At 36.5% G+C, this 12357-nt stretch overlaps 1 protein-coding gene across 5 annotated transcripts in view; it reads right to left on the bottom strand.

Moving 5' to 3' along the window:
* LOC311087770 (UDP-glucuronosyltransferase-like) overlaps positions 1–12357 on the bottom strand; it is a 56431-nt gene that overhangs the window by 18773 nt on the left and 25301 nt on the right. Inside the window, exon 1 of one of the 5 annotated variants that reach the window (XM_084121178.1) lies at positions 10562–11520. The exons of 2 other annotated variants lie outside the window; for them this stretch is intronic. In XM_084121178.1, coding sequence (XP_083977304.1) covers positions 10562–11425 — 864 coding nt within the window. In that variant the 5' untranslated portion in view covers positions 11426–11520. Of the gene's footprint in view, positions 1–1870; positions 2844–5713; positions 6662–10561; positions 11521–12357 lie in introns of those variants that run through there. 2 more of the 5 variants (XM_084121182.1, XM_084121183.1) reach the window with 2 other exon arrangements.

Genomic DNA, 12357 nt, shown 5'->3' with positions numbered 1-12357 from the left:
AAAAAGGTATTCACTTCCATCCTGTCACATGAGGCTGTCAACTTCCTACCCCTACTTCCAGGAAGCATGGCGAAGGCAAACCCTCCCAAAGAAAGGTCATTTTCATGTTACTAATAAGTATTTTTTGTTGACATATATATATATATCTACATAATCATGAAGGTCTCTAGAATCATCAAAACAAAACAAATCTTACAAGAGATCTATAGTTTTTTGTATACTTAGTCAAAAGTCCAAGCGGCAACTATAGTTGCCGGTGGGCAAATGCCTTGTAAGTACATATATCATGGGAAAATGGGGTATACTGTGTTAATAGGTTAATAAATCAAGGTTATTGGTCTTGTTTAGTGCATAAACATAACTTAACCCTTTAAATGACATCTCTACTGTTCATAAATTGTCTGTATGTACTGTTATTTTTGTTATTTGCCTTTTTTTTTGCTTTGTTATATAGATATATTTTTTTCTTCATTCTATTTATTTGTATTTATTTATTTTCATTGAACTTTTTGATACACAATGCCCTGTTATGGCTGCACTTTGTTCTGCACTATGTTCCACAACTCTAACCCTTGTGCGCTGTTCGTTTGCGGTTTACAGTCGGGCTGTTTGGGGTCTCAGAGACCCCAGGCAACAAAATGTAATTTTGTAACAATATATATATTTTAAACAAATGTAATTTTACTCAGTTTGTTAATGTTTTTACTCCACATTTTGACATTTTTACTCCACAAAATGTTCAAAAAAAAGAAAAGAAAAATTCTCCAAAAAAAAAAAAAAAAAAAAATTTATGTAAAATTCGCCTTATAAAATACCCACATTTCTAACTTTCATTCATGGGGATAACATGGATAATAATAAAAAAAAAAATCACTTTAACCAGTAGATGGCTGCAGAGCTCTAAAAGTACTAAAAGTTTCAAACTAAAAGACATCTTTTCACAAGTTTTTCCAGTTAGATTCATATCTACATATAATGAAATCACAATTATAACAATAAAAGTTACTTTTTAAGTTTAGCAGTTTTTGTACAGAAAAAAAAAAACAGTTTTTCAATAATATTACATTATGATTAGAATCAAACCTGATCAGGATGTTACAAAGAGAAAAGTTGGAGTTTTTCTTCTGTTCTTCTGTTTTTCATATAATTCTACAAATTTAAAGTGTGCCAATTAATTTCTGTCTATGTGTGTTCTGTGTTGTTTCTGATTTTGAGGATGAATTTTGTCCATTGATAAAATTCATTTGATTCTAATCATAATATAACATTACTGAAAAAAATATATTTTTTTTCAGTACAAAAAGTGCCTAAACTTTGACAAAAAGTAACTTTTATTATTATAATTGTGATTTCATAATATGTAGATATGAATACAACTGGAAAAAGAAAAAGATGTCTTTCAGTTAGTCAAATAGCAAATAGTTCTGCAGCCATCTACTGGTTAAAGTGATAATTTGTTACTTTTAAAACAGCATTTTCCAAAAGATGGGCAAAAATCTTACACTAAACCATGTCAAATTATCCATGTTATCCCCATGAATGAAAGTTAGAAATGTGGGTCAAAAAGACCCCGAACAGCGCACAATGGTTAAGGCAAATGGATTTGTTGTTTGTTGTGTTTTCATATTCAAGAGATTATAAGCTAGATGCAGTTTTTTGGGGTTTGCATCGAATGTTCTTCGACTTTTATACATAATAAATTTGTTTATGAATCAAGATTGATCTGTTGAAAGCAGTTATTTTGAGATAAATGCCAAATGTTCTCCTCCTATTCATATTTTACATTGAGGGGGTGCATACAACATATTAACACGATTATATGCATGAAACCATTCAGAAAAATTTGGGCACAAATGGGTTAACATCTTACCTTTGTCAGTGGACCCCTCTTTGCACAGTTGATGCCCCCTATATGGACCATGTTTGGCATTTGAGGTTTGGGGAACTCAAAGGTAAAGTCATACCTTAAAAGCCAAACTGCACCATGTCCTAATAGCTCTTTGTATGTAATGTCTTTCTGCAGATATCTACTGGCCAGTTCATCAGCGTTGGCAAACAGTTTTTGGCAAAGGAACATTTCAAAAACAGTCATAAGTGTGTTTCTTGCTCTCTGAGGGAAAGTCATCTTATCTGAGTAACCGGTAAAGAAGCGCGGGACAAAAGATGGAGGCGAGGGACACTGAGCAGCTGACTCATCAAGACGACAGGGAATTGCACGCAAGAAATAAATGGCGGGAAGTGAGAAGGAATCGGCAAGGATAGTGCCGCACGGCAGGAAAGGATCGGTGAGCAAAACATCAAATCCGGTCTCTCTTAGACTCTTCATCAGGGGCTCGTCGTACAGCAGCCCTTCACAGCCTTTCACCTGCATATTTGTGAACTGCATCAGGTTCCTCAAATTCTCAAAAATATCAGTTAATTGTGGAGGCTTCTCAAACGCACTCTTCTTTATGTTGTCCAAGTTGGCATTTAGTTCAGCAATGGTGTAGGGCACACGAAAAGACTTAGTGCTGTAATTGGCAGATGCCCTAATCAGAAAACTGGTTTCAGGGACCAGGACCACCATCTCATGACCCCTCCGAGACAACTCTTCCACCAAGATCTTCATGCTCAGCCAGTGGCTGCCATCCACTGGTATGACAAGCACCTTTCCAGCCTGCACTGGCTCTGAGGAGAACAAGCTTAGCCAGGCTAATAGACCCAGAGCTGGAAAACTCAGTGCTCTCACCATTCTTCTAATGTTCGTACAGTAGACAGCAACTGGAGATACATTTAAGACGCCTGTGAATGTTTTCAAATGAGGAGGTGCTTCTAAACTAGACAAAAGGAGACTGAGTGTTGATAGTTCTCTGGCTGCACAACTAATAAGCTCAGACTTTTACGCTACGTCACTGCACTGTGGTTTAAAGTCTAACAAGTGGGTTAAATGTAGCTCTGGGTTAATATTTCAAGAATGTGCAAGGATTAAGAACTGTCACAGTTATCTAGAGATAGCTTTGTTCATACAAAGGTAAAGAGGACCAAATGTCTGCAACAGGTTAATATGTTGGTAACACTTTTGTCATATTAACATTAGTTCAAGCATTATACCATGAACTACTGTATCACAATAAACTTTTACAGAATTTATGAATGATGTTTAGTTAATTTGTACATATTCAGATAGTTTTAACTTTTCAAACTTTGTGGACAAACATTATTATAAACAAACATGAAAAACAAGCATAAATAATAATAATTATAAATCAGCACTGACCTATTAATAAATAGTTTTTTTAAATAATTCATTTTGAGAAAGGTAAAGGTTAATATATACCGGTATATATATATATATATATATATATATATATATATATATATATATATATATATATATATATATACATGTTAAAAAGTATCTTAAAATATCAGGTAATTTGACCTTTTTATGACAAGGCAAAGTTAGTTTGGTTCATGTGGTGCAGCTCCCAGCATGAATTATCTCTGAACTATAAAAAAACACGATTAAGCCAAACTACTTAATGATTATTTTTTTCTTCATTATGATATTAGGACAGTTGTATCACCCTCTCAATTCTTTATGCCTAAAAATATCTCTATTAGTTTTAACCAAAAAAATTAAAAACATCATAATCATAGAAGAGGTGTAATCAAGTAATTGTATTTTGGATTTGAAATTGATCAGACAAAAAATAAACGTGAGGCCACTAATAATAAGCATAACCAAGTATTTTTCCCCTCTCAATTGTTTATAAATCCAGAAATCATTCAAGAATGTAAGGGAAAAAGTCACTTTTCTGGTTCATAAGTACAGAGTTTGTTAGAGGTTAAAGTTACTGCTTTTATCTTTACCTTTTGACAAAATGTTCAAAACAATTCTGCAAGTCACTATGGTCTGTCAGTACAGGATTGCCCCACATATCATGCAAACTCTCTAAACACACAGGAACATAAGGCAGTCACGCAAACACATGAACTTTCACATACAAGGTGCGGTCAAAAGCAGACTATACTCTGAATGAAAGAAAGTGCTGAGAGAAAGATTACAGAGCACATGTTTTTACACACAATGACCTGTTTGCAACTTAATCTTAAACAAATGAGTGTGTTTGATTAAAATTAATGAATTTATAGAACTGACAAAAGGTCTAAAGATAAACACATCTGAATCTAAAATCCTGCACTGGTTTCAGAGCAATTCAGTACACGAGTAAATCTAACATGACCCAACATACTGTTAAAATATATACAAGAGTCAATCTCACAAAACACTTTCATGATGCAGGTGGAAAAAGTGGCTTTAGCAGGTCACTTAAAATGTACTAAAGGTTGTCATGTATCCCGAAAGAGATACTAGCATACCATACAGTATAGATTAGAATGCATCCACACACCCTATTTACATCAAATCTAATGTTTCTCTTTCTCTCTGGTTATTCTGTCACACAAATCGTATTATAGGCTACACTGAATTCAAATATAATACCTAAATGCCATAAATATTAAATGCTTATGAATACTGTAAGCCCTTATGAATTCAGCTATTAATTATCTAATCAGTTTGAACCTAAAATCAGTTTTCTTTTTTTTTGTCTATATGAAAGAATGTGGTTATTTCTCAATCAGAGTAATAATGGTGAAAAATCAATGTTGTTAACCCTGGAGTGCAGGTGGACCCAGATACTGCATAGGAAACGATTTACTCACACTTCCTTTGGCTTAGAGCTGCCAAATGATTCCATACAGCCAAAATAAAGATTTCATTGTCTGGGGTCTCAGAATCCTCATCACTGGTTCTCACCATTTTCTTTGCAACTGATCTGACTGACTTCTTGTTCTTTGAAAGCTCACCAGTTCCTTAAAAAACAAAAAAACACTGGCAGCCACACATCTATCTGTCTTTCTTTTCCACTGTCTACGCATTATGTGGGATTATAACAAATAAACTGTGCTTAGTTTTATGTAAGGGGATGAAGTGGGTAAATAATGACTCCTAGCTTATCCCTGATTGGTGGAATTGGTGGTGTTACAGCTATACAGTTACTCCCCATGTTACCACCATACCCGGTCCCCCTCTATGTCTGGTTTCATTTTAAAATTTGGTTTAACTAGCTGTTTTAAAGAGAGAACAAATTAATTTAAATGTCTAAATGTGAAACAGAACCAGTTGAAAACAAAACAAACAAACATTGTGCCCTTTAATATGTCCCACTCGAGCTAGCCCATCTAAATGAATATATCAGCCATCATGATAACGTGCGATCAGGGTAGAAAATAGTTAAATCTCTGCGTATTTCAGTGTGGAAGGAGGATGTCAACCTTCAACTAAAGTACTTTGCCTCAGTGACAAGAGATAGATACAAATTTTCATATTGTTAAAGCAAAGATCTTTAAAGAGAAGCATATTTCTGGAATTATTCTGTCCTAATATAGACATGCTCTGAAAAAAAGAGACCCAAACAGTTTCTTGCTCTTTCTCAGCCCATTAGACACCATTAATTTAGACAAAACACTCTCTCTATATAGTATAGATAATGGTGTGAGGTTTGCTTGTGCATTTGCTGGCTATTTTCACAGTCCATGATGATGAGTTGATGACAGACATGGATAGAGAAAAGTGAGCAATGTGATAGAGAGACAGAGAGCAACGACACTGATACTGTTAGTGCAAATGTACATGCAATTGCATGCAAATGTAATTATGGGAGCTTACTTGTGACAATGGTTTTGGCTTCTTAGTTGCCATTCCTCCAATCATGACCATGTTAGGCATCAACGGTCGTGGAAATTCAAAGGCAAAGTCAAAGCGCATAAACCAGAGAGCTGCGCGGCTCATGATTTCCATCATAGACGCTTTTCTCTGCAGTACACGTGAGGCGATCTCATCTGCGCAAGTATGCATGTATCTACAAGCCATGGGCTGCAGGAGAGTCCTTACCAAGTTGACACACCTTTGCCACAAATTCATCTGGTCTGTAAAGTGGGTATTACGTTGTGGAACATAAGAAGGAGGACTTGGGCATTGGCTGGCAAGAGTGTCAACACCACAAGGAAGGTTTATTTGCATATAAATAGCTGGAATGGAGAGATATTCACTAACAATGACCCCAACAGGCTCAAACGGGTCAGTGAGAATAGCATCAAATCTGTAGTCTTGAAGCTTCTTCATCAAGTCCTCATTGAAGAGCAGACCCTCTGCATTCCTCACTATAAACGTTTGAAGAAAGTTCATTTGGTAGAAGAAAAGCAGAAACTTGGACAGGTCAGAAGAAAGGTCATTACTCAGAATTGCAGTTAAATTGCCTTCTAATGATGCATGTAGTTCATCCTTAGTGTAGTTCACTGGATATGTCAGAGTGGTGGTATTCTGTGAAGGACCCATACTCAGACTCGCCTCTGGAATGACGACCACCACCTGGTTTCCTCTCCTCCCCAGCTCCTCCACAATAGGCTTCATCCCTAACCAGTGACTGCCATCTGATGGAATAACCAACAGTTTCCCAGCTTCAGCTGAACCCAAGAGGAACAGAACCAGGAGCAACCACACGCCTGCCATTTTATCAATGGTATAATAAAATCTTTCACTGTGGCTTTTGCCAGCTGTACGTGAGGTCGACGAGAAACAACCAGGTTATGTGTAGCTTAAACTACTCCAATATCTCACAATGAGTCTGGTTTATGCAAGCAGAGGTGGAGATCAGCAGCTGGGTGGGGCTTTATCTATATAAGGTGGCGAAGCAATCATATAGAGGTGAAAGTTTAGAAATATGTCATGTCATGCAAACAATTAAACAGAGAAAAATGCATATGGCTTGTAATGGCATAGATGAAAATGGAAAAAAGAAAAAGGGAAAAGTATATTACAAAGTAACTATTGCACAGATGTTTACTTTAAAACTTTTTTCAAATAAATGATTCTGGCAAGCATGACATGTCAGGTCTTGTTATCTGACTTTTTTCAGATATGCAAAATACTGGATATGCTTGTAGAGTTTAAAAAATTAGGATGAGGACACATGTTAAAATGTATAATTGCATTTTTTACCTCACATTTTACCAAAAATTCAAAATACAATGCAATACTTATCTATAATTTATAACCTATTAAAAAGCACTAACAAAAAAACAACTCACTTTAAAATGCTATAACATAGACACTAAAATAATGTGTAATTAAAGGTCATTAATACAAGTTGTTTTTCAAGAGTGAAGTACTATATGAGCTTAAAGGAGAAGTTCACTTTTAAAATGAAAATTCTGCCATCATATAATCACCCTCATGTTGTTTCAAACCTGTATGAATTTCTTTCTTCTGCTGAACAGAAAGGAAGATATTTAGAAGAATGTCAGTAACCAGACAGTTTTTGGGTCCCATTGACTTCCATAGTATATTTTTATCCTACTCTAATAATAAAGCCAAGAGAAAACAGTATTTTTAAATTCATTGTCATAGCTATCTGTCCTCTTATGTCAGATTCTTAAATTTAGTCAACAAATTCAACCAGAATGCAAAGACACTGTGTATCCATTTTTGGATTGACACAGGCTGTTTAGACATGGCATGTATGGATTTACACAACAAATTATAATTGCATAAATTATGTTGAGATTAATGTTTTAAATGTAAACATTTTAATGTAGAAATATGAAATGATTGAAAAAATTAAAAAGTCTACTTTTTAACTATGAAACTAACACCGCCAGTAGGTGGCGGCAAGTCTCCATCTTAATGAGGGAGTTGAATCCTTTATTCAACAGATTCCCTCAAAAATCCTAATTCGTTTAAGATAACAAACGACTGTATTTATGAAGGGGTAGCCTAATTGAATCATTTACTCGTCTGATTCTGTCAAAAATGCAGATATTTTGAGGAACAAAACACGTGTAGCTCGGAGGCGCAGCGGTTCTGCTGTTTGTTCTGTTTTCTTTGACGGAGCAAAAACAGAATGTAGGCCTATCTATAAAAATGACTCAGTAACTTTATTGAACTGTTGTATAAATGTCACATTTGCGATTTTGCAGATGTTCAGAAAAACAGCACTCTTGCTGGTGTGATAACTCACATATCATAGGCTCGTGTTATAAATATATAAAACGGGAACTCGTTAGGCCTAAATGTTTTTTGTTTGTTTTTATCATTTTGATTATGTCTTTTCCTATATTGTGATGGCAGTGGAGAGAGCGCTCAAAACTCTCCAGAGCACATAATTTATTGAAAAATTTAATAGAAATGATCTCTGTAAAGCAATGAGACGTGAACATGAGAATTTATCAAGATTTTTCTAAATGTGCTCTCTTTTGGACTAAAAGCCTAACTGAAGCTGTTTAAAGTAGCCGATCGCAATGGAGCAGATGCGGATCAACATACGTGCTATTCTTTGTGAAATAAAGATAAATATCAGGTTGCGCCATTTGATTATGGCCTCGAAGTTCTCAGTCAGAGGATATTAAGGCCTCCTCCCGCCTTTCAAACTATAGCCTTTCAAACTACTCCGTGAGCGCGGAAAGACGCGTTTTCAAGCGCTCAAGTCACTACTTTGGGCTGATTATAGCCCTTGCTTGCACATGGCCAGACAGTGGAAATACGGCTAATAATTTCTGGATATCTCTGGGTAAGGGAGGGGACCCCTACTGGGCGCGACCCATAGGCTGCAGCCATAGACAGTATGGCTGCAGCCCAGTCAAGCCCAATGGTAAGTCCGGCCATGCTCACGTGATCCTAGCCTATACACTTTTTCCAATGGTAAGAGCCACAGACTCTCTCATCTCCGTATAATATAAGACAATAGGCTTGTTTGACTTCATGCAGCGGTGCGCAGACCGATCGGCGGCTGACTTGAAGCAGTGTATGCTGGTTTGAAATTTTGTCCAACTTGAGACAGTGCCGATGACACGTGACTGTGACGTATGCCATCAAAGTACCGCGAGAGCAGCCGGCTGATTCATTCTGCGCAGCTTCTCCAGAGCTGCTGCACGAGCTCTGATGACGACAGAGCTGTTTCACGATTGGCCGGATTCACCGCATGACAACGAATCACGTGTGTTTCGGGTTTATTCGAACACCTTCAGTTCCACTAATGTTCACAAATCTGTTTTTTTTATTACAATAAAATCTCTTTTCATGTACAACCAATATCTCACAATGAGTCTGGTTTATGCAAGCAGAGGTGGAGATCAGCAGCTGGGTGGGGCTTTATCTAAATAAGGTGGTGAAGCAACCAATCGGGGTGAAAGTTTAAAAAGATTTTTAAAAAGCGGGGTGGGGGGTTGGGGGTGAGGAAAACTACTTTTTATAAATGATTTTTGTCAAATGCAAAACTCATGGTAGCATGAAATGTCATAAGGTGCAACATAAGCAAAATACTGGATGTGCTGGTAGAGTAACTAAATATTTAAAAATGGATGAGGACGTGTTAAAATTTGTATTTGCAATTTTACCTCACATTTGAACATAAATTGAAATATTACAGAATACTATAATATCTATTTATCACTAATCTATAACCTATTAAACAAGCACTAACCAAAAACCAAGACACTTTAAAATGCTACATTTGAAACAGACACTAAGATCTGTGAAACAATGTCTAATTAAAGTTCATTACTAATTCTAGTTGTGCCCTTTTAAACATTTCTTTTTAAATAGTGAAGAATGAGCTTGAAGATAAAAATCAAACACAGCCTGTCTTCAAATACTGGCCTTTTATCTGCATGTGTGTTTATAGGGATAGAAGCCTTGTTGACCAGCTAAGCTTCCAAATTGTGATCATGTCTGGCATGATTGGCTTATACAAAAACTAACAGTCCAAAACCATGCATGCCTCATAGTTTCCAACAGTGAGACTTCCCTCTGTAGGATCTGCAAGGCAACTGCATCAGTTTAGAGTGAGATTGCACACTGCTACTGGAATTACCGTAAAAAAATTACAGTAGCCAGTTAACAACTGAAATTAAGGACTTGTCAAAAAAGATAAATAATAAAATGGATGATATGATTAAAATATTAATAACATCTAGGGTGAGAAAATTTAAATATATTTCTGTTGATACATGCATTCACTGAGCACATTGTGTTGAACGGAGTGGAGGAGGAGGTGTGTGGGCGCTGGGGAGGTTTTGCTCTTTGCCCCTGGACACAGAAACTGGAGAACTACAGAAACTCTAAGAACTAGTTCATAGAGTTTTGTAAAAAGATAAAATTCCAGAAAGTGTCAAACATGTTTTAGAACTATTCTTTTCTTTTCTCACACAGACCTGTGAAAAGGCTCAGAGAGTTTCTCCCTCTTCCAACGTCTTAATGCATGCATCACTTGATCCCACTTACTGTTGCAAATTTCACAAATTACTTAAAATCTCTCAAAAGTTCCAAAAAAAAAACTGCTGTCTGATCATGAAAAGACCTATTGAGAGGTATTTCATTCCAGTTGAATATATGAATGAGTTTATTTATATTATTTCTGAAGTGTCTTTCTTTTGAAACTGTGATATTGGCAAATTTTACTTTACATTTGAGGATGATAATCAGTAGTAGTGGCAAAATAAGAGCTATTAAATTACTAACCTGTGTCAGAGGTTTTGCTTTCTTGCTGTCCATTCCTCCGACTACGATCATGTTTGGCATCAAAGGACGTGGAAATTTTAAAGCAAAGTCTGAATGCATAAACCAGAGAGCTGCACGGCTCATGATCTCCACCATCAATGTTTTTTTCTGCAGTACATGTGAGGCGATCTCATCTGCACGAGCAAACATACGTCTGCAAGCCATGGGCTGCAGGAGATTCCTTACTAGGTTCACACTTCTTTGCCAGAGATTCATGTGGTCAGTAAAGTGAGTTAAAGGTTGTGGAACATAAGAGGCTGGAACTGGACACTGACTGGCAAGAGCATCGGCACCACAAGGATGGCTTGTTTGTATATAAATGGCTGGAACTGAGAGATATTCACCAGCTATAACTCCAACAGGCTCAAATGGATCTGTGAGAATAGCATCAAAGTTGTAATCTTGCAGTTTCTTCATCAAAGCTTCGTTGGAGAGCAAACCCTCAGCATTCCGGGTTATAATAACTTTAAGCAGATCCATAGTGTTGAGGAAACTCTGAAACCTGGCCAGATCTGTAGATAAATCTTTACTTATCAAAGTAGAAACACTTGCATTCACCTGCTCTTGTAGCTGGGTCTTGGTGTAGGGTACTGGATATGTCAGAGTAGTGGTGTGTTGTGAAGGACCCATACTCAGACTCACTTCTGGGATGACGACCACCACCAGGTTTCCTCTACGGCCAAGCTCCTCCACCAAAGGCCTCATGCCTGTCCAGTGGCTGCCATCTGTAGGAACTACTAATAACTTTCCAGCCTCTGCTGATCCCAGGCAGAAAAGACACAAGAGCAACACAGAAGCAGCCATTCTAAAAATCCTATCATACATAATCAGCAATAATTACAAGCATATGAGCTTGTAGTTTTGGTAAGAGCTAAGAAGATTGTCTTATAAGTCTGCAAGCACTTAAGCACATCATGCGGCACAGGCTTTTATCCTGAAAGGGGAGTTTAAACAACCAACAGTAGGCAGGGCCTGAATAGTTGACAATCTCGATTCTTAAGCAGCAAAGCATGCCCTTAGTAGCAGAGTGAGAAAAGTATCCAGATCTCATAAATTAAAAAAAGCTGAGTGATATTTTAACCATATTTAACTTTTTAAAATTAATTTGACTAAAGATTTTGAAGGCAAACCTTTTTTTTCTTTTTCTTTTTTTGAGTTCACTAGTGAATCATTCACAACAAGATCAGGAACATACTGGTTCTCTTTACATTTGAAGCTGATGACAGGCAGCAAGGGCAAGATGACAGATATTATATTGAATTTCTTGTGGGAAAAAAACAGTGAAATTCAAACATTTAAAAGTGAGTCTCCAAATACTTTCTGGTGCCACTGTATGTATTCTGTAAATTGCTTGTTTTACTGATTTTAAACCTTAAAAGATTAGTTCAGAGTAGATGTATATAACTTTCTTCTTTCAGACAAATACAATCAGAGTTATTTTTAAAAATATCCTGGCTCTTCGAAGTTTTATAATTTATAGTGGACTGCAACCAACAGATTGAAGCTCAAAAACGTGTATCCATCCATCATAAACGAACTTCACATGGCTCCGGGGGGTTAATAAAGGCCTTCTGAAGCAAAGCGATGAGTTTGTGTAAGAAAAATATTCATATTTAACACATTACAAAGTAAAATTCTAGCTTCAGGCCAAACGTCCATACACAGTCTACTTGCCCCTAATGCGCAACTTACAAAACTTATGATGTCAGAAGTAGCGTCGTTCATCATAGTGTAAATATGAGCAGTAAATATGAGAC

The sequence above is a fragment of the Abramis brama genome (genome assembly GCF_963993115.1).
Source record: "Abramis brama genome assembly, chromosome: 8".
In the NCBI taxonomy this organism is placed as follows: domain Eukaryota; kingdom Metazoa; phylum Chordata; class Actinopteri; order Cypriniformes; family Leuciscidae; genus Abramis; species Abramis brama.
Note: the sequence above shows the minus strand (reverse complement) of the source record. Positions and strands in the feature narration are given on the sequence as shown.